Source organism: Strigops habroptila, chromosome 13 (genome assembly GCF_004027225.2).
Source record: "Strigops habroptila isolate Jane chromosome 13, bStrHab1.2.pri, whole genome shotgun sequence".
Taxonomy (NCBI): domain Eukaryota; kingdom Metazoa; phylum Chordata; class Aves; order Psittaciformes; family Psittacidae; genus Strigops; species Strigops habroptila.
This window is the reverse complement of record NC_044289.2, coordinates 8,773,668-8,796,218: the sequence shown is the minus strand read 5'-3', so window position 1 is coordinate 8,796,218 and position 22,551 is coordinate 8,773,668. Positions and strand designations below refer to the sequence as shown.

The window sequence follows — 22,551 nt, the reverse complement described above, 5'->3', positions numbered from 1 at the left end:
TTGGCACTTCATAAAGTGACCTACAGCTACTGGAGTTTATGAGCATTGAATAAACAAAACACTGTTGATTTAACCAGTTGGGGTGTTTACTTTCAATGGCAACAGTTACTGACATAAGGCAGCAAAGCAAATGCTATAGAAATACTCACACTTGGCCTGGAGCAGTGTGTCGACCTATTAACAGGGGACATTATTTTTCTATTTTATTTGACTGTCTGCAAATCAAGATGTCATGGATGCATGGTGCCAAGAAATACAATGCATGCAGCGATACAAGAGAAGAAAGGGAGCTGCTGTCTCAGAGCACTGCCCACCTCCAGCGACCCTCAGCCTGGGATGGAAGCAGCCCCTTGCCCTGCCTCCCCCGCCCGTATCACCCAGCCACTGCCCACAGCCCACCCAGGCTCATCTTAACCCAATCTTAAGCCTTTGTCCCCTTTCCCTATGCCAGCAAGTGGGGGAAAGTTAAGATGGCTTAAACCTCTGGGTCAGCAGGCTGAATGCTTCGCATGGGACACACAAGCCTATAAGATGACTGTAAGGAAGTGTGCCACAGCAGGGTGAAGATGTTTCTTGCTTCCCCACCTGTGTGGAGCATACATAACTATTCCTTTTTCAGCAGAGAGGCTATTTGGCTTTTACAGAAAAAGAGGATATCTTGAGACAACTGATTACCTGGATAAGTCTGTTGCAGCTCCACATCTCCCCCAGGACAGTGTTGCCCATTGCTGCTAGCAGGTTCCAAGTGACAACCTCAGTTGTATTCCCTAACATGCTCCTTAGGGAATCCTAGCTCCACCTAAGAGCCCCTTTCCCTCCACGCTGCCCAGCTCTCCCCATCAGCGCTCCTCCTGCATGGATCTCGTGGGACGAGCAGTTCTAGCCCTGCCTGAGCAGCGTGTTTCCTTCTACTGGCTTGGAGGACTTCCAGGCACTGCCTTGTCTTGCCCAAAAGCTGACTCGTTTTATGAGGAGTCTTAAATGAAGCTAAATGTCTCTTAACAGCCTCCAGAGAGGAACCGTCTGGGCAGTCTCTCTCCCCACGTGTGCAATAAGGACGATAGATCGGGTAATGTAGGCAAAGCAAAAACACTAATGTGATCTTCCTCTCACGAGGAACAGGCTTGTGAACTCTGCACCATCTGACCAGCACTTCCAGGTAAGAAATACTCTACAGCTTCTGTGTATCAGCGCACTATCTCAGTGCCATCTTCTGCAGAGGGACTGAAAGCCTCCATGCAAACCTCCGTGTAAACAGAGGCCAAAGAATAGCTGCTAGAGTGAAATCTGCTCCACAGAGTCTTTCTGGCAGCTGGAAAACTGAATCCTGAGCTCAGGTTTACCTGTTATCCCCATAGCTGACCAGAGCTCAGTAGGCAACTTACCCTGGACAATTACAAGGAGCAGGACTGAGGCTCACCTGCAGCTCAGTGAAGGCAAAGCTAGCATCACATCTCATTAGCTCTAATGTCATCACAAGCCAAGTAAACCAAAAAATGTGGCTACTTAGAAGAGGTGCATTCACAACTGGCTTCCCAGTTCTGATTGCTGGGGAGCCAGTATCCCAGGCCACATGTCTAGGTCCCTCTTTGGACACCCCTGACTGTACCCTCCCCTGGGGAGCCCCAGCTCACCCCAGCTTGCTGGAAGCCTTCAAGCTGTGACTCACTACTCCTGACTTGTCTTTCCAAACCCCCAAAGGCTCTTGGCTCCAGCCACTGATTTCTGTTGGATCTGAGAAGAGGAGATAGAGCTGCATGTCTGCTGCTAAAAAAAAGCCCCTGAACCGCAGAAACAATAGTAGAGGTGTAATTTGTAGTGGGATTAATTCTTCCACCTCAGTGCAAACCTTAATGAGCCAAAGTAAATATTTCATTCCTCCTGTCACACTGTGTTTAATTACCACAATCTGCCTGCCTGTGGTAGGATTGATAGGAGCAGAACTCCTGTGCCCAATGCTTGTCCAATGCATTACTGTCCTGAGAGACTTTGATCCCATTCACCACATGCAGAAGCACCCTGAGCTCTCTATTGGGAGGAGAAGGAAAGGCTAGGGAGCTGCAGTATGGGAGCCAGGGGAGGACCAAGGACAGGAGACATCTCCTGCAGGCAGATAGACACCAGTAATGCACCCTGGAGGGCAGCAGTCTTCTAATCAGAGGGATGGGATGATTTACCTCCTGGTAGGAGCATGTGGCAGTAGAATACTTAGGTGAGAATCAAGTAAATAAAGCAGATTTCCATCCCTTGTGATTAGATTGGGGAACCTTGAAAACCTAAAAGCTATGAAAAGAAGAACCTGATATGAATGACAACACTTTCCAATCTGTTGCCAGCAAGACTTAATCAGCAGTTTGTGTAGAGCCATCCAAGAAAAAAAGCACCAAAAATAGAGGGCTTTTCTCCACCTTTTTCTCTGCACATAATTTACGATGTCCTTGCAAAGGAGGAGTGACAAGCACTGATGGCAGCAGTGTCAGATAAGTATGATACTTTCTATGAACTGCAGCCAGCTCACCAAACCAGCATGTGATTAATGACAGGAAAACCATGGCCTCGGTTCACTTCTCTGTCAATCATCTCTGTGGGTACGTACGGCATTTCCCTTTAACCCCTTGCGGAGGAGATCTGATGAGCTTAAATTATGCTCAGATTCCATGCTCTACGTAATACGCTGGCGTGCTTGCTTTTACCAACTGCGGTACTGCAAAGACAAGATATAAACAGGAGCTCATCCTCGTAGCGAGGCTTGCAGCCTGCAAAAAGGGCGGGCATTTTCCTTCTGTCTGACTCAGACCTTCCAGACTGAAATATTTTGGGTGCACATTAAAAGTGGCAAATGTTGTCAGAATTAGCTTTCAAATTCTGTGCTGTAAGAGGGAGAACATTTTCACTTTAGGAAAAGCACCGGGTTTTGTGTCAGCTGTATTTACGGCAAACTGCGTGACTGCCTGGCAGTTGAAATGAAAGGGGCAAAAGAAATTCCTTTAATTCAGCTGGAAACCATGCTACTCACATAATAATCATGGTTATGGTTAAACTTGCGAATGGGTATCTCGCAAATGCAAAGAGACCATTCGTTTCTATTTTTTTATCTCAACAAACTAGGGCTCCTTCTTGCCTGCCACTGTATTCCAACCAGCACAACTCCCAGCCGAGGAAAAGCACTCACTGGTTTGCCAAGACAACATTCTTTTACATGACTAGCTCTTTCCTCTGTAGTTATTAATGTGTCACATATCATAGGCTCAGATTGCCTAATATTATGGGAAAATCTACTAGAAGGAGAGAAAAATAAAGGAAACTTCCAGGGAAATAAGATATTTGACCCAATTTAGTGGAACAAAATATGGTCAATAATAGAAACTATTTAAATTCCTCAGATGGACACACAGTTCTTTAGCAATTAAGTTTGTTTTGTTTTTTCACCACCTTGGAATATCTATTATAAGAACAAGATTTTAAACTCCTTCTGTCATGCCAAGTGCAATTGTTTGCATTTTAAGGGATTCATGAGCACAGCTTAGTATCTGCAAACATAGCTTATACAAAACAAGGGAAGGGATAACCAGGATCCATTAGAATAAAAACCATGACACAGCGTGGATGATACTCCTAAGCCTTATACCCGCATCTCACAGACACTTACATAAAGCAGTTTTTGGTTGCTGACAGCATGGAGTAAACCAAGCTACCTTCCTGGTGCTTATGTGGCTACTCTGAACTCCCTTCAATACTGCTCCTTCTCTGCTCCATGGGTGCTTCAGCCGAGGAATAGAAACACAACTCCAGAGATCCATTACTCACTGAGAAAGGAGTTTCAGCTCATAGTGAAAGGCAAATCAGAGCAAATTAATACTTACAGAAATTTCCTTAATGGTTTGAAAGTAATGATCAGGTCTGCAAACTGCGAGCCCCTCCTTGGGCAATTTGCCAAGTGGATCGTTGTTATTAGGGCTGTGTTTGAAGGTATTTGAACACATGCGATTTCAACACCTCTGATAGCAGCTCTGTGATAGCCCTGCCTGGCCCAGCAACAGCTCATCTACACAAGCTGGATTATGCTTAAAGCCCAGCCCTGCACAACTGCACTGCAACTAACAGCACCAAGATGCGCAGAGCACCTGGGCCAAGCAACATACTGCTGCACAGACCCATCGACTGCGGATCCCAGGGACATCTCACACAGTGCCTATGGGGCTTGCTGCCATTTCAGCGTGGAGCAATACCCAGAAGGGATTCTTCTCACCTTTACAGCACCACACCTACAAGACTCTGGCTTTTTATTCCTAACTAATAGATGGCCTGTTGCTACAATTATCAGAGGGCTTTCAAACGTCTCTGCCTCCTCAGTGGCTTCAGAACAAATCAACAGGCAACAGGAGAAAAAAGCTGCGAGCTGCTGAATGTGCAGGCTTGTCTGGATATGAGGTCCATTTTAAGGCATAACTGATCATTTAACAACATATCACCTCCTTGGTCCTCCCACACAGCTGCCTGGGGAGGAACTGGCTCCGGATGATGCTTTGAACCTGTGAAATCCCCTCCTAAAACCTGTCAAGTGCTGAATGTGACACAGATGAGGTGGAACCAAATCACCCCCTGAAAAGCAGATACTTCACAGTTCTTGCTTCATTGCAGCAAATGATCTGCTGACACCAGTGGGAGTTTTTAGCCAGGATCAGCTTCTGCTGAGGAGAGCACTCAGATATTCTGTTGGTAGCAACAGTGATCTCAGGGGAACCCCACTGGTAGGGAAATGGCCAGTTATCTTAAATCTGCTACTTACTAGGGCTTTCCCAGCAGGATATTATTAACAGCTACCAGACAGAAGAGATCTTATGAGAGAGTCCCTGAGGATAAGGGATTCCCAGGTGGCCAAAAGGAAAAGTAAACAAAGGCAAAAAAGGAGAATCCCAGCAGCACACAAAGGTGGGACGCGGGACACAAGGAGAAATTCTCAGCGTGCCCCTTCTTCTCAGAGTACCTGAGCCTACCGGAGACTGAGCTCTGCAACATGTGCAGATTGTCTAGAAGAAACTGAGATTATCATCTCTAGCGTGACTTATCCTGCATCACTAATGCTGGGTGAACCAACTGATGTTTTTAACCAACTTCCCAGGACTGGGCTGAGATCAGGAAGTGGTAGTGAAATGCAAAAATGTGGCTAAATATGCAACATACACACTAAATGGAAGAGGCTTATTACTCCAGATCACTTTATGCTCTGCTTCCATGAGTTCAGAAATGCACAGTCCTTCCTTATCTCTCCAAATTGCCACAGTATCCAGTACTACACAAATAAAACTTCTTTCTTTTTTTTTTTCCTTGAGGAACAAATACAGCTTTGCTGTCCTCTGTGCAATCAACATTTTCATATTTTAATTACATAAACCCGAGCCACTTGTACTGGTATCTCCACTCTTGCCTATTTTATGCCCATGAGACTCATCCAAGTAAATGTATCTCGGAATAAATGCCTGGGCATCTTAACCAAGCCACTGCAAATAGCAGTCATTGCACAGCAAATGAGGTGTGCACATACAGTTCAGAAAAATGTGATCTTATTCTGTAAACCATGACCACATTTCTGCTTGAACACTCTTTGGTGATGGGCACAAATAGCAAGCGCAGTTGTGGAAGGGTCTTAGAAATGCCTGGGTAACTCATGCTTGCTTTTCCTGTAGGAGAATCTGAATAATTGGGGTATGATCTGTGGGGCTCCCTGCATGAGCCAGGGACCATCCACCCTCTGCTCTGTGCTTGTGCTGTTTTCCTGTACGTAGGAGTTACACCTCGAGTTTCCCCGCGCAAGTAGCTCTCCATTTCAGATAGCGATGGGCTGCTTCTTTTCAGAGAAGAAACTGAGAAGCCAGGTGATCCTTTGCCACAATTGCCTTCCCATCCACAGAAGCTGCAGTTTACTGAATGTTTCCTTTAGCAAATGGCTCTTTGTTTCAGCAGGGACACATTTGGGGTGGAGGCCACTATTGTTTAAGCCATCTGGTCCCATACAGGATCATATCAGTTTCCTATGGAGAAAGGTGGTAGCTACTCCCACTTCTTTCCACATCACAGTGCCCAGAGACTTCACTGAGCTGCTAAAATGGTCTGATAGTATCTTCTCATAAACATTGCCAAAAGATCATACATATCCATCATCCTCTCCTTAGTCTTGCCTTGTTTATTCATTTATGTTGATTTTTAAAAAGCTGCCATCAGTAATTCACTAGCCACAATTTCTCTTGATTTCCCATCCAAAATTGGTTCCTCTCTTATTCTAAGCAGTTGTTATTTAAGCAAGCCTGCATCTCAATAAATAGAACTCACACGAGAAACTCTTCAATGACTTTCTTCACATGACTTACGGCAAGATAGGTTCTGCTAAAGGGGTGAGTCATTTAGCAAAGGGAGAGGAAAACTGTTCATTGTGTATTTGTGAAATCCCCAAACCACTGAAAAGGTACCATTTACCAACAAAAAGCACCACAGGATGCACATGAACCAGCGTAGCGGGTGGAGCCCTTCCAGAAATGACTGCGACATGGGGGGCACCTCATCAGAGGCCTGTTTCTCAGGATCCTGTACATTAAAATGAGTGGGAGGTGCAGGTTTCTCAGCTTACACACTGCTAGGATTTGCCCCCTCAGAGATCAAACCCGCAGGTTATCTTCTATCCCTCAGGGGAATACCAGAACAACCTGGGCTTTCCCTGCTTCTGCTGCAGCCTCCTGAGCTGTACACCCCTTAGCACTGACATCTAGAAAAAACAATAACCAGGATGTGCTTGAGCCTCTACATCAAACCTGTTTCTCCATTTCAGATGCATTCCTGCCACAGTTCAGATCAAAGGTCACTCCTCTGGCAGGCAGGACTTGCCATAGTGCTGGGATCTGGCCCAGGTTTGAATTCAAAATCCTCAACCACCTGCCAGCTTGTGGATAACACATTCTGGTTGTGCCTCCACTCAAAATGAAACCTCTCCCAGGAAGGCAGGCAGCTTGCATACTCATACACAAACAAGGGGAATGCATATACGCCCCTATATGCACACTCACACTGGCTCCCTGCTCCCAGAAGGGACCCGCTAGCCAGAAGAAGCCAGCAGCAACACAAACCCTGCAAAGCTCCAAAGTCCCCTGTTGTCCTCACAGGCTCGAAGCACCATGAAGAGCCACCTGCCACCAAAGCTTGTTTCAGGAAAGGAAGTGCATATACGTAAGAGCTGCAGGTCATGCAAATGGTGGCACAGACCCAGTGTGCAGACAGAGTAGAGCGCCTTGTGTTTGCCTATCTGAACACACTGGGGTTTTTCCCCTCAGTGCCAGCCTGGAGCAGAGGGACGTTTGTTTTTACAAGAGACGGAAAAGGATCAAATCTCAGGGGATACTTACAGCATTCGATGGGGTTTGATGCTGCTTGCAGAGAGATGATCCTGCCGTTGGACTCTGGGATGTGCACACGGAAGACGAGCCGGACACGGGTGTTCTTTCTGCCAATGTCTGTCTCTCCCTTGCGCAGCTCGATGTCTGCGTTCCTCAGCTTCAAAATCCCTGCGCAGTCAATGCTGCCAAACACACATGCTGTTTAGCTTAACATTACTGATCTCAAACAGCTTGGAAATAGGTGACAGTCAAGACGATTAAGCTGTTTTGCTTTGATCCCCAGGTTAAGAGTAGCTCCAAGTACTGCTCTGCTTAAGATGTAGATACTGTCATTTCAGCAATTCCAGGGGAGGAAATCCCAGACACACAGTGAGTGCAGGATGCAGCTGGACCCCTCCCCAAAGGATCTGAGCCCGGTGGCTCAGCGTGTCCAAAGTATATCCCATCTTAAGGCTAGGGGTGGCCTTTACCCTGGTGACAGCAAAAGCCACTCTCCAAACATTAAACCCCCAAGTCTTGTTTCCCTCCTGTGCTAAGCAGGAGGGTGCACATGCCAGAGCTTACCCCAGCACACTGGGACAGGAAGAGTGAACCAGAACCAGAAGTGCACACTGGGGCAGGCAATAAGCTGCAGCCCTCTGAGAGCTAGACAGCATTAAAGCTGCCACCACCAGCTCTCCAAAGAGCTCAGCGTGTCGAGACCGCACAGCAGCTATTGCCTGAACGTGGGCAAATTAGTTCAGCTCTGTGGGGAAATCACAGCAGTTGAACCAGTTAATTTCACGTACCACCCAGGCACATCTTCCCACAGTTTGTAATGCAAGCATTGAATTCAACTCCAAAGCAGCAACTAAACTGCTCTCTCCTCTGGGACAAAGTAGGTGCTTCCACTAGAGCTGGGCTGTCCAGCCCTGGCCCAGGTCACCGTGTCATCCTCCAGAGCGAGGGATGTTATTCCCAGCTAAAGCAATAGTCTGGCAGAGCAGAAAATGGTTCTCTGCTCCCATTTGAGTCCCTGCACAAAGGGAGGGTGTAGGAAGCAGAATGGGGCTGAGCAGCAATAAAGGGATTAGGATTGCTTAAACCAGCATTGCAACTTAAAGTTGGTGTAAGTGCAGGTTAACTTCTTAAGAGTCCAGTGTAACCTAGCAAACACACTTACCTATGTTAAGAGAATGTGCCAATTAATATTTAGAGAATCCAAGCTCTTCAGCTCACCAACACTCCTTGGAGGGTGCAGTAAGCACTGTTATTAAACAGGCACTGACAACCCATTTTGATATCAATTTTAAAGACACACCATTTTTCTTCTTTTGATATGAATTGAAATCACATTTTGGGAGGCATAAACCCCAAGCTGTTTCCTACACCCACACTGCTCCTCACCATTGCATGTGTGCAGGGGTTTATTACTCCGGGGTTACTTGTTAGGAATGAGGTATATTTCCTGACCAAAAAAAAAAAAAAAAAAAAAAAAATGGTTATATATAAAGAAAGAATGTGGATTTTGTGATGAAACAGGGGGGCTTAAAAATATAGCTGCACTGCCAATTTCGTCAGTATACTCTGAAGGATGGAGATACAGCTCTTCCCTCTGCAGAGCAATCACTCTCTTGCTGCCTGGCACATGTTCAAGCCTGAAGTTTCAGACTGGTGCCCGCCTCATCCCTCTGCCTCCATAAAACTGGAAGGAGTAACACAGAAAAGATGTGCCTGTACTTGCTTTTCTGTTAACCTATTACAACAAGAGAGTGCAATTTCATGGTCAAAGCACTTGGCTGAGTTCAGAAGAGATGTTTTCTATTCCTTTAAACGTAAAATGAATCATGCACTTTTCCTCCATTGCCTACTGCTCCTTGCTATTCATTGTGTCCCTGCAGCAAAAGGACTTGAGATTCAAGTCTTGTTTTCCTTGGTGCGCTATAAACCCATTCTAACTTTCAAGATGACACATGATTACAATACAGTCACTCTGTCAATTGGTGTTAAGAGCAAAAATACCTGCATCGTCAGCTGATGACTGGTAACTCTTTAAGCAGCTTTAACCCAGGTGCTTGTAACTGCTGCTCATGTGCTTTTAAAATGAGTCTTACACTCATATATCATACCAGTGCTTTGGAAAGGAGAGTCCCTCCAGAGCAGGCATCGTTATTCATTTAAGTGACTCCTTTCTAAGGAGAAGGAACTTCACATGCCAATTTAATCCTCCTCAACTTTGCTAATAAAAAGTGCTTACGTTGCTTTCATGTTGTTTTTTGGTTCCAATGGGATCTCTAAAACTTTGGTGTTGCCAATGATTTTTTCATAGCTGGTGGTGGTGACGGTTTTTCCCGTTATGCGATGGACTTGATAGAAAGCGTGAGGTTTAAGTATCCTTTCATCTGCTGTCCCAATGAAGATCTGAAGGCCCAAGGGTTTGTTCTCCATGTAACCGTGAAGCTGGCAAGACATTAAAAAAATCTATTATCACACACAGGGCTTGCAATGCCTTCATGTCAGGAAACCAAATTATCTACAGACATATAGACAGATATGGAGATAAACATAAAGATATCTGTAGTACAGACTCTCCTGCTCTCAGAGACAGACATCCTGTAAGAGTATTTGTTGGAGTCCAGGATACATAGGGAAAGGAGATAATGGAAAACATGCAATTAATGGTTATTATATTAAATATCAAGAAGAAAAAGAAAAGAATGTATCAAGAAGAAAAAATTTCAGACAAGCTCTTGATTACCAGAAATTTGTTGGTTGTGTCCAAAACAGGTTGATAAATCCCCTCAAAAAATACATTTTTGAGTACGCTTGAGTAATTTGCAGTAACTGATTCCTAAATGAGGTTCAAAAGATTTTTCTCTGCAGGATGGATAAAACTGCAAAGCTGTGTTGACTCCCTGCACCTGCAGCCTTGGGCAGCAATTCCTGCTTCCTATCAGCAGGAAACACAGCAAGGACAGAAGTGTCTGGCTTGCATTTATATGCATATGCACCATATGCATATGCATATGCACTCCCATATGCACCCTCTCCAGACCATATTAAAGCTAATAGAAGATGCCTACTGATATAGGGGGCTTTAAGTCAGTCCCTATGTGACACTCAACTTGCAAACCCTACTTTCCGTCCAGCCTAATATTCAGTAAAATGACTTTGCCTCAGCTCAGCTTCTGATTCCTACTTCAACTCCAGTCAAAACAAATAACATTTATTCCCCCTTATCTATAGCAAATGTGCCTGTGATTTTGAGAACTGAAATGTTAAACAATGTATAAACATTTCAGAAATTAATGATCCCTGCCACATCCCTTTCTCTGGCCTTGGCACATGCAATTTTGCCCCAGCTCATATCCGTTTCAAACCCAGCTAGGAGGATTGTGGTTCCAACACAACTTTGCTCAAGTCACTGAGCTTCTCATCTCTCCCGCTTCCTGTCTCCCTCATACGAGACATAAACTGCCTGCCTTCATCTTCAAAGTTCTGCTCATCTTTTCACCCCCTCACATCTCATCTTCTACCCAGTTATCAACACTTCTTCCCAAATTTTCTAAATCCAGTCCTAAACACCAGCATCAACTTCTTCAATACTCACAGCATTGCATTTTTTGCCTCTCTGCCCAGGGAGGATGTTCCCTTTTAGTACCTACATCTTCACCCTACAGATCCCCGTCTGCAGAATTCTTAAGTACTATTAACAGGAAATATGTTCTTGTTCTCCTGAAATCACTTATGTGGACTGGTGTTGATTCACTGCTCTTAGAAACTCATCCTTCCTCCAGTTGCTGGTTCACCTTCAGCCATCCCTCTTGCACTGCATTAAAATACCATCTGTACAGGTAGAGATGGCATTTTTGCTCTGTGACTGTATGGCACAAGGAGGTCTTAGTTGACCTTAGAGATTGGGGCCTCTAGGGTTCAAGGACATAAACAGACTCTTCTTTACTAAATAACCTTTTTTATAAAAAGCATTTGCTGCAAGAGAAGCAAGAAAGCCAGAATGCCTCCGTAGGCCAGGAGACGAGGAAATTTCTCCTTCTATATTAACATTCAAAATTACAAATCAAACCATTTTAAATTTCTCACATAACCAAAAATGAAAACCAGACATTTATCTACCACACAGCCAGTGATCTAGCTGAAAGGGAACTTTATGGTCTGAGACATGCTAAATTTGTTTTCAATTACTCTGTCCACATACAAAACCTTGATGAAGCCATATAAAACAAATAGCACTGGAAGATCAGAGAAAAAGAAGATTAAGCTAATGGTATTCATGGCTAAACCAGTTTTTTTTTTTTTCTTTTCACCAGTCAGCAGGAGGTATCTTTGCATAGAAGGATTAATTCCCCCCTGGAAGGGGACCACATGCAGCATCAGTGCAATCCTGGCAACCTTCCTCCAGTATGGCAAATGTAGAGCGACACTCACTCTTCTGAGCTATCATTACTCATCTAGCACATATTTGCAAGGCATACAAAGACAGGGTCTATGCCCCAGAGACCCTACAACCCAAGGGCCCAAATTTGCAGCCTCCGCTTACATGAATAGCCCCATTGAAGTCAACAGGCCTTAAGTGCGAGTTGTGCAAGAAAGAATTACAGAATTCAGCCCGGCCGCAGCTCAGACACCTACGATAACTCATTCACACAGCACTTCAGGAGATTGTGAAGAGGGAAAATAGGGTATGAGGCTTTGTGCAGACATGCCAGTTGGCTCTGCGAGTGAGCTGGAGGAGCGGAGCCGGACTGCAAGCACAAGGGTTGGTATTGGAGATGCAACATTGCCAAAAATGTGATATATACAATGGCAGCCATAGGGAGATTTAAAAATGTATAGAGTGTATGGAAGATTAAAGGCAACAGAGGTCAGAATGATAGATCTACTTGGAAGAGGCATGAATGCAAGAATCACCCCCTGTTTATCCATGGAGGCACATTAAGCCCAGGTCCTCTGGGAGCCATACTGAAAACTCATCCTAAGCATGGTACTTTCAAAATCCAAGATTTCCTGGCCTTCAATAAAAAGCCATTGTATGAGCAAAAGCCATTTTGTCTTTACAAGGGGAGAGGAAGGAGAAAAGAGTAGTTTTTAGGTACTGAGCATGTTTATTGTCATGCCTGACAGAGTAGTTCTTTGAGGATCCAGCTAAGATGACGAGAGGATCCTTTGGGCTGGAACATCTATTACAGTGACAGCAAAGCAGTTTTCACTCTACCCTCTCTCCTGGCAGAGCAAAATCCCAGAGTTATAGGTGAGAGACTGGAATGGAGGAAAACAGATAATAAATTACAAAGGAAAATTTGCCCCCAGTGAGCATAGTCAGTAGCAGCTATAACAGAACTGGCTACATACACAGTTTTTAATACTGGCCACCTTTAAAAGTAATTTTGAGTGGTGTTTGCTCATGTATAGAATGAGTTCCCAAGGCAAAAATACTCATGGTCTTCTAATAATACATATGTGCGTGAGTGTGTGTCTGTATAAATGTATACATACTTAATGAAGAGAGGAATTGATTGCATGTTCATATGGCAATGTTTGTTTCATCTGCTGGACAAAGGGGTATAAAACACGTAGTAAAAGGATTTCTGGTCCTCCAGAGGACCAGATTTGAAATAAATTGTTTGATCAGTGGAAGAAAGTAATATAATTATTTGGTAATTTATGGCATTATGGCAATGCTTTGGGATGACTTCACTGTAAAATCAAAATATCTTTATAAAATGAAATACAAAGAGCAAAATATATGTGAAAGTGTCAAGCATTCCCATAATAAAAGGGTGTGTCCTTATCTTGAGCTAATCGATTAAGTTTTAAAGGATAATATAGGTGATCATTTACCATAAGCATTTCCATCTACTTTTTACTTGCTAAGAACTCATCAGGATGACTTAGGAACAAAAGACAAAGATGGACAACCCACAGTAATGCTCCAGGAACTTTAAAACCAGTTTTACACTCAGCTCTGCAACCAATTTACTACATAGCTTTGGTCATGTCATTCAACCTCTCTGTTTATCTGTGTTACAGTGATGCTAACCCTACTGTGCAGGGACAGAAATTAATTAATGTTTTGTGCTGCATTCTTATATAGAAAAAGAAAATTATCATGAACTAGAATGAAAGAACACATTAAAGTCAGGTTTCAGATATATGTCTCCCCTCAAAACTGAACTACAAGAGACGGGTACTCTCAATAAACACCTCCACTATGGTAGGCAGCTGCTTTAGTATTTAACCATAATGCCAATCTGTTCTTTGGCAGAGCAAAGAAGGAGTAAAAGTGACCCTTAAAGAATCCTACAGAGAAGTGAAGACTGAAAACACTTTTAAAATAACAACTCTGAAATTCTTTTTTTCCTTCCTTTAGCAACAACCAAGTGCTCTAAAGTCTCAGTTTTTCAGTCCTACTCCTCTGCTCATCTGATGGAAGGGGGACAGCAGCTCGCCCTGCAGCTGCCTGAGGGGAGCTGCAACAGGAGATGCAGCACAGACAAGAACAGGGGACCAGCCCCACACCAAGGTGTTCCTTTACTCTTTTTCACTCTTCTTTCCATGAAGAAAACAAGATCATCTGGATTTCAGTTTCTAGAGAGTGAGAATCGAGAAAGATTTATGAATACAGAACTCTGGGAGGAAATATTTTTGTGTATTATAAGGTGACCTATTCACAATAAAACTCCCCCAAACTGTATACAGATCGAGCTGGAAAAAACCCAACTCCTTTGAGTCACATTTGCCACAAGGGGAAAGAGAAGCCAGACATGATGTGTACCTTTCCATACTCTATTTTGGGATTTTAAGATTCTATTTCTTTCAGTCGAAAGATTTTTCTTCAACTTTGCTTTTGCTTAACTCTTATAATATTAACGTAGCCAGACATGGGCCGGTCTGTGACCTGAGGAAATGCAAAGCACTTTGGCAGATAAACAAATAACATCATTCAGAAAACAAGGAGACTTTTCTTGTTTGGTTTGCTGCTACAATTTGGTTTCTAAACAAAATGGAAATGTGTGGCATGATGAAAATCATTGGCTCACCTCTGCATAAATAAAATTCATTCATTCTGCACTCCATCTGTGGATCAATACCAGTCAAATTTGTGAGAGGGGGGTATTTAAGTGCCATTTTCAGGAATGGCACGTGTGTAATTCTGCATGCAAAAAATTTAGCTGCTGTGTATTGGCAGTCCAGTTACACCCCTGAACACAACTCCTATGATGGTACCAGCAACCGCAGCCATCGAGACCACACATTAAGCATATGAAACAACACCTTTTTTTAATCCTGTACTATTTCAAAACTGAGTTCTTCTTACAAACCAAGACCCCAGCTCCAAATGCACAAGCCCTTAAAGCCAGAGTTTAAAATTCACATCTAAATCAGTCCCTATCCCAGTGTTGAGATAAACCAAACCCTGCATCCACGCAGCTGGCACTGCCTCTGTCTATGGGGTTTAAAAACACAAGGCTGCATGAACAGCAAATCCCTTCGCACAAGTGAAGCCTGCAACACTGCTTAGTTATGTTGTCTGGTAACCAAGTGATTAGTTGACAGCACAGTCAGAAAGAGGCTAATTCCTCAAAGATTCTGTAGGTGGGCACCTGTAGATACAACATATGCATATACAGAGGGAATTTAGTAAAACTTTCAGAATTTGGATCTTTGAATCTTGGACACGTTTAGTTGAATTTAAATGGTATTATATTTCATATAGAATTACGTTATTAGTAAGAGAAAGGAGGATTCACAGGAGATAAGTAAGATAACTATATATTCTTAAATGGGGAAGCAAGGGCAGAGAGGTGCAGTGATTTGCTGGTTCCCACAGGGGACGGGCAGTGAGAAACCAGAGGTCTCTGTCCCCCTATGCTCTGTCTTGCTGCAGGCATTGTTGACCTCATTCTGCAAACAGCAGGAACACGTGATAACACATCTCACCAGCCACAGCACCTCAGCTTCCACTAGTATTGCAAGTTTCTGCCTTTGCCTTTTCAATCGACAGGTTTCAGAGCCAAATTTTCTTGGGGATTTCTAGTTTGAGTATTGCACATGTAAAAGTCCACATGCAAACAGTGTTGGGCTTTGCAAGACAAAAGCAGGAGCATCTGCAAATCTTACAGGCACCTTTGAAGAACCTCAACAAGAACCTGTGTAATACAGAGGCTGATTTCCTTAAAGAGAAAGGAGTAATTTGTTTCCCATTCATCCCAAAAGAGCTGTGCCTGTCAGGAATTTAGGTTTTTCTCCCCTGGGAGGTATAAAGCTGCATCTTTAAAGTTGATTGCACACATCTTCCTGTCTAGACAACGCAAGCTACTGCCAGAAGGAAAGTATAAAATTGGGGAATGAATTCTCTAGTCTTGGTGATTTTATTTGCTTGAAAGTAATCAGCTCTCTTGCTTGCTTCAGCTCACTGTAACATGAGGCTTACTCCATTAACTGCTGTATATTACTTGCTATCTCCCTGTGGAAGTCACTCCAGCTTCCCCCCAGACTGGGCGTGCATGTGTGTGGTCAGCTTTGAGAACAGCCGCTGGGGTGATTCAGATGGACCATCCCTGGCCAGTAGTGAAAAGTGGGAAAAGAGAGCTTGACCAGCAATGTTTAATTAGAAGCAAATACAAAGCCGCGTGAGAAATCGCTTCCTCCTACTGCTTCCCTTTTCCTGCTGTACACAAGGAGATAAGAAAGCACTGAACGGCTCACCAGGAGTGGCACGTGGTTGCGGCACTGCTGCCCTAGCAAGGAGCCCCAGCTCACGCAACGCCCACCTTCCTCTACAGAGGTTGCAGAGTTAAACCCGTGCCTCAAAGCTTTTGACACCACAAACTATTGCCCTGCTTGGACTCTTCATCAGCCCCGAGGCTGTTTTCCACGCCAGAAAGCATTTTCAGACAGCAGACCAGAAGATGTGCCCCAGCTTAGCCCAGTGTTGCTGTCATGCCTCTCTGCTCCCTTCCTAGTGGAAGCAACTTTGCATCTTAGATTTGATCATTAATACTCATCATTAATACCCTTTGATTGCAGCAATTTCAAACATCTTTTAGGGAGATCTTTACTCAACAATATTCCTACCAAGATAGAAAACTTCACTGTATTGTCTCAGGGAGAGTGGTATATCAATAGCTGTCAGTAATTAAGACAAAGACCTCATCCAGACACTGTATCATGTAGCAGTTTGCCTGCCTGCTTCAGTTAGAGCTGACATTGAGCAACAAAGTTGAATCTTGTCACATGTTTTTGTTCAATTTAATGTAGTTGGGACACAGCAAAAGAACGCAAACCAGAAGGAAATCTCTGTCTTGGTTCTTACCAAAGCAGTCTAAAAAGGCCTCCAAAGATAATCCTTTGAACATCTGATTCTGCTAAATTATGAGTTTTTATTATACTCAATTTTAAGTGTTTCTTATTTTGGTGACAATTTTGTCAAAATTCCAAGGACTGAATCTCATTTGCTCTGCTGCTCCTTACAGTAAATGATAACCAGACTCCCAGCGCCTAACTGGGATTTCTGCTTTCAGATGGGGTTAAAATACAGGTCTTGGATGGCAATGTCAGCTCTTGGGAGAAAGCAGTTGGGGGTTTTGTTCCTGACTGTCCCGATACCGACCTCACATTCCAACATAAGCAAGTTGTTTCCTCTCTGTGCCTCAGTTTCCCTACCCCTTTGAAGAGTTGATCCTGTTTTCAAGATGCTTTGACTACCCTGGCTGAAATTTTAAAAAAAAGCACTCTGCATCTGACATCTGCACATGTACAGATATGGGGATTCAGAGATCAAGTTTGCATAGCTGGGTGAAAATACCGTACAGCCCCAGCAGCATCACACTGTGCAACCAAGATGTGGCACAAAGCTTGAGAGCAACCACAAGGACAAGGAGCAAGATGGGACAGCAGCAGCAGCAAAAGCATCTTGCAGTTACTCAGTTCAGCCTGAGATGATTGATACGGCTTCACTAAACCAGATCCCCAGAGCTGAGCCCTCTGCCAGGGCTTAGTGCTGAGCCCCCTGAGAGGCGGGTTTGGGTTCAGGAACCATACCCAAGCACTGGCTATTTGACTGAATGTCAGCCAGATTTTGGAAAGAATCCAGGCCAAAAAGCATTTTGGAGAGAAAAGAAAAAAGAAAGAAGAAAAAAAAAGCAAGCCCCAGGAATCTCTCTCCTCCACAATTTCTTCCTCATGTTGAAACCCACAACACAAGGCATGCTCAAGAGGGAGAATAACTCAGGTCTGCTGGAAGCATCAGGGTTTCAACAGTTGTTTCAGAATGAAATAGAGACCCTAGAAAATTTACACTGAGGAGCAGCAGGAGGAGGAGTCCAGTCCCTTTCCCATGAACAGCCATTAGCCCAGCGAGCACAACACTCCCCTGGACATGGGAGACCCAAGTACAAGTCCCCAGTTGGCACGAGGCACTTCCAATTCAACAGACACTGGTCTTGAGAGAGGGAGGGAGGAACTAGAGGCTTAGCTGGATTGTGAAATCCATGAACAGAGAATTCAGATGTGAGTTTACAGGAGACTATCCACCCTGCATGGACCTCTGCAGATACTCAAGTGCATGCTGAATGGGATGAGTTATGTCAGTGTTACTGCTGCACTGGAAGTATCTACATTCATGGCAAACAGCCATAAATTCCAACTTTGTTTTACTGCACACTAACTCTCTCATGTACAGTCCTGCAGTGAGAGCATACATGAAGGAGTAGCCTAAATCTTGCATCTGCCTAATCCAGGCATATTTCTAATCCAAAGAATAACCCAAGCCTTCTGCATAGCACAAGCATCACCCTCAAGCTAGTTGGTATATTCTCCTTCCCCTCACCTCTGCCAAAATTACTTTCATCAAAAGCAATGTACTCTGAAATGGGCTCAAAAGTTTCTGTGAGAACTTATCACTCACCTCTAACTCAAAGCAGCTTGGCACATGGGAAAATCCCACTGCTCCCTCAAGGTACATGGTTCACTGCTCATCTGCCCTGCAGCTCTGCACCCTAGCTACACCCCAGAGCGATCCTGCCTGTCTTTCCCCTAGGGGCAAACTGCACTCGCTCAGCGATAACATCTGGGTGACAGCATCTTTTCACACAGGGGGATGCAGACCCAGTTTAAAGACTTTAAGTAAGAGAAGATGCAACTTATCTCCGGTTAAATTCTCCCAGTAGCTAATTATCCTCACTGTTAGCCAGCAGTTCTCTTCTCGCCTTAGTTGCACAGCACGAGCTTGCTCCACCATGCAAGTCCAGCACAGCCTGCTCATGGAATTGCAAATGCACAGAGCTTCATCCTAAACCTTGGACTTCCCCTTTGCTGAACAGAGGGAGTAAGGAAGATGGGCAGAAAAGGACCAACTCAAGTCCCTTGATGCCCTTAACAGTAGGTCTTCCCAGGCAGGCTGGTTTGGGTTGCAGCAGAAGCACATCTCCAGCCCAGCCCAACTTGTGAGAGTGTGAATCACGGTACCAAGCTGTGATTTGGTTTTGAGTTTCCATCAAAGGTTCTGGTTTCACTAACACACAAAGGAATTAGTTGAATGTTGAAAATCACACACAGTTAGAAGTCAGGGCCCCATGGGAAGCCTAGGCTAGAAAACAATGTCTCTTTTGACTTCAAAACCACAAGAAAACACACATGGCAAAATTCAAATATAAAAGGAAAGTAGAACATACGTTTGTTATTGTAAAGCAGCTCCTGTGTGCTCCATTGACAACTCTATTATTCCAGCTTCTTTTTAATAAAAAAATAAAATAAAAAACAAAGGCAGTGGAAGTCACTACAATTTCAAAAGTTAAAACCCATGGAAAGAGTTGGAGTGGCTGTGCTGGACAGGAGCCCCCCTCCATACACCTTTCCTGTTTGAAAGAGCTGGGTAGGGGTATCCTGTGCCGTCTGCTGCCCTCCACTTGAGCACCAGGGTTTTGTAGACCTGGTCTATGTTTGGATGTTGTACCAAGTTAAGCAGCTGGGTAATGCATTTAATTTTTACTATTACAATGAAGCTAGTAAAGGAAATGCAATTATGGCAGTAGGATGATAGCTCAGAGCAAATTACCTCCTCTCCTTTCCTTTTGAAATTAAGCCCATGTGAGGACATAATTCTTCCTGTTCACTGCTGCCAGTGGAAGGCCAACTGTGTCCAGTTTGCCCATTACTGCCATGCTGGAGGTTACTGCTCCTGAACCTCTGTTAGAGAAACTGTCAACAGCTTTTGCTGTTTTGTGTGCCAAGAACAGAAGAGACTGAAGACCACAGTGATATCCAAGACATCTGCATTGGCAGGGCTTTTCTTGACTAAACACAACTCCCAGCTGATTTTAAGATAGCAGCAACAGGCAGAGACTAAAATCTCAGTCCACTTGCGATATCTCCTCCCCCTGCTGCAGGGCAGAAATGGGGAAGGAGGAGCCCCTGATGCTCTGACTTGAAGGAAACATTCCCTCCTCTCTTCCAGCCCTGTTACTCAGTTTAGCCCATCACATCTGACTAAACAAAGACCCCAGAATGCAGCAGCAGCCGAGGCAGGTCACAGGGATGCTTCCTGGAGAAATCCCCAAACCACTGAGCTGTCACCTAAAGGCAGGAGGCCTTTAGGTCCTGAATAATATTCACCCCAGACACAGGCTCAACTGGCTCTATGCTGGGATGCCTGAGCACATCAAACCTCCAGCTGCAGGAAGGTGCAACCTTTCTGGCTGAGAACTGAGGTTTTCCACACCTCAAGTCAGGGGCCACTGATGCAGGATGTGCTCCAGGCAAAGTGCTCTGCCTTGGAAAACAGGGGCTCCAGTGACCAACATCCTCAGCTACTTTCGAACACTGCAGCCTCAGGTGTACTGAATGGATTTGATTATCTGACACAAGCAGTGGGGAAAAAAAAAAAAATGGGTTTGTTGATGTAGGATCAAGTTAATAATGTGGTTGAAGTGAGAGAGAGATGCAAATGGGTTACTGATTACTTATGTGCTGGTTTTCATTCAGAAGTATTTGAGCCTTTTATAAAGATAAGTTAGGAAATCAATACATCAGGAGAAAGACTTGATAAGATGGCAATAAAAAAAAATGCCAGTTAGGCATAGTCCTTTGAGAATATGCCTAGAAATTACTGTGCTGAAGAGCTGTGTAAAACACCAGCTTCTGTAAGGACTGTTTACAGCAAGGTGAGTCCCAAACACAGATGCTGGGGAAAAAAATAGAAATAAGAAAAACAAAAAGCAAAAAAGCATATATTTACCCTTTGACCCTGAGACTCAGCTGAGTTCTCATAAACAGAGTTTTAACAAGTATACCTCAGTCTCTTTATAGCCTGTGACAGATGCACATCTGAAATCGATGCCCTGTGTCACTGATCTCAATTACACAAGGTGAAGGCAGCAGTTAATCACACTTTTATCTCACACTGATCATCTCCAAGGACCCCAGATGACTTCAGAATGTGGGAAGACTGTGATGTGAAATGGGCTTGCCCCCTTTATACCCATGGGCTGCAACATGAGTAAAGGCAACCACTTCTAATAAAACGAGTACAGAACAACTAGCCAGAGCACAGCTGGACAATCACTTTCATAAATCAACTGCTCATCTTCCCTAAAAGCTTTTCCTTCCCCTTCCACTCCCCTTGAAGGAAGGACAAGAGTTCTGCTTAGAACTCCCTGAAATATCACACAATTGTGCAAAAAATGCGGCTTCATGCAAAGTAGTAGGTCAAAGCCAGAACCACTAGGTTTAATGAATATCTTTAAAATCATGTTTTTATGGCTTTTAAGGGACCACAGACTGCTTGACCATGGGGTGAAGCTCACCTAGACCCAACCTTTGCTACCTGACCTGAAAAGGTCTTTCCTTCTCATCACTGTCTTAAAGACAGCAGAACCTTTGCTGAAGAACTGAAAAATCTGTCTCCTCTTGCAGCAGAGAGGTTTTTATCACCACATTTTCCTGTGGGCAGTAGGTGAAAGACCTTGTTACTCAAGTGCTACCACAAGCCCTGTTTACCCTGGACAACAGGATACTGAGCAATGCCATCAACCCCAAAATTTTACTTTCCTTTTAAGAAGTGGGAGCTCCTAGAAGGATTATTGAAAATAATGCTGGGAGAGATCTCAAGGAATCATCTAGTTCATCTTTCCTGTCCCAAACAGAATTCAAATATATCAATTCCTTCCTAGGAGATGTTTGCCTAAAAGCATGCAAAGATGGATATTTTTACCCCTCTGGGCAGGGCGTGCTGCCAGAGGGGTGAACTTGGACAAAGCTAGGTTTGTATTTGGATTGCCACCTCTATCCCAATCATATCCATAAGGTTTTTGCACAGGAGCAGCCACTGCCTTTCCTAATGAACAGTCTTTGCCAGAACCTTGATTGGAGCGGTTGGGTGCAAATAAGCAGCTGTCCCTCAACTTTGATGAAAAAGAACTGGAATCCAATCACACCTACCCTTCCTCTGCGGTCTCAGTGACCATGTAGACCTGCAAGATGTTAGGTGCATGCAAACTTCAGCCTTGTCCTTACTATGCAGCATTTCTTTGCTGTTCTCAATAACTTCACATCTCGGTTATACTCACAGTAGCATCCGACTTACATCCCTAAAATAGAAACTTGAGTTCTACAGTCAACAGCAAGCTGGTTTCCTCTGCAGAGTGACTCAGAACACCTAAACTGGGAGCCTAAGCTTCTCCATGTGACTATAGATGGTCTATGATTTAGATGGTGTGAACATTCCCTGGCATGCATGACTCCTCTCTTCCTTCCCCAGGCAAAAAGTAAATGCCCTCTGCTGTGTCCCATCTAGCCAGACGTTTTGATTAACCAGACTCTTCTCCTGCCATACTTGGACTGCACAACTGCTGCAGAGTCTTCAGCACAAACTCTCGGGGCTAGACACGTGAAGAAGAGGAAGCAGCATCAGAAAGATAAACCACAAGATAAGGCCTGGAGGATGAGCTCTGCTGGTCTGTAGCTTCAGAGCACTCAAAAGAAGAAACTTGCATGCAAAACGCAGTTTACAAAAAATAAGTAATGCAGGCCAATACTACACAGCAAAAACTAGCCAGCATCTCTTCCTGCAGAACTTCAGCTAGGTAACTACTCACATGGAGGGTTAAGGTTTTTTAGAAGATTCTATTTTAGAAAAGGTAATCAAAATAGTGGAAAAGCAGTATATCAA

The 22,551-nt window shown here is 44.1% G+C and overlaps 1 protein-coding gene across 4 annotated transcripts in view; it reads right to left on the bottom strand.

The window, feature by feature from the left end:
* The window catches only part of NFATC2 (nuclear factor of activated T cells 2), a 90,881-nt gene that overhangs the window by 54,496 nt on the left and 13,834 nt on the right, over window positions 1–22,551 (bottom strand). For all 4 annotated transcript variants that reach the window (XM_030503387.1, XM_030503386.1, XM_030503385.1 and 1 more), the window contains exons 4-5: window positions 9,622–9,824; window positions 7,395–7,567 (exon numbers count right to left, since the gene is read on the bottom strand). In XM_030503387.1, the coding sequence (XP_030359247.1) occupies window positions 7,395–7,567; window positions 9,622–9,824 (376 nt within the window). The remainder of the gene's footprint in view (window positions 1–7,394; window positions 7,568–9,621; window positions 9,825–22,551) is intronic.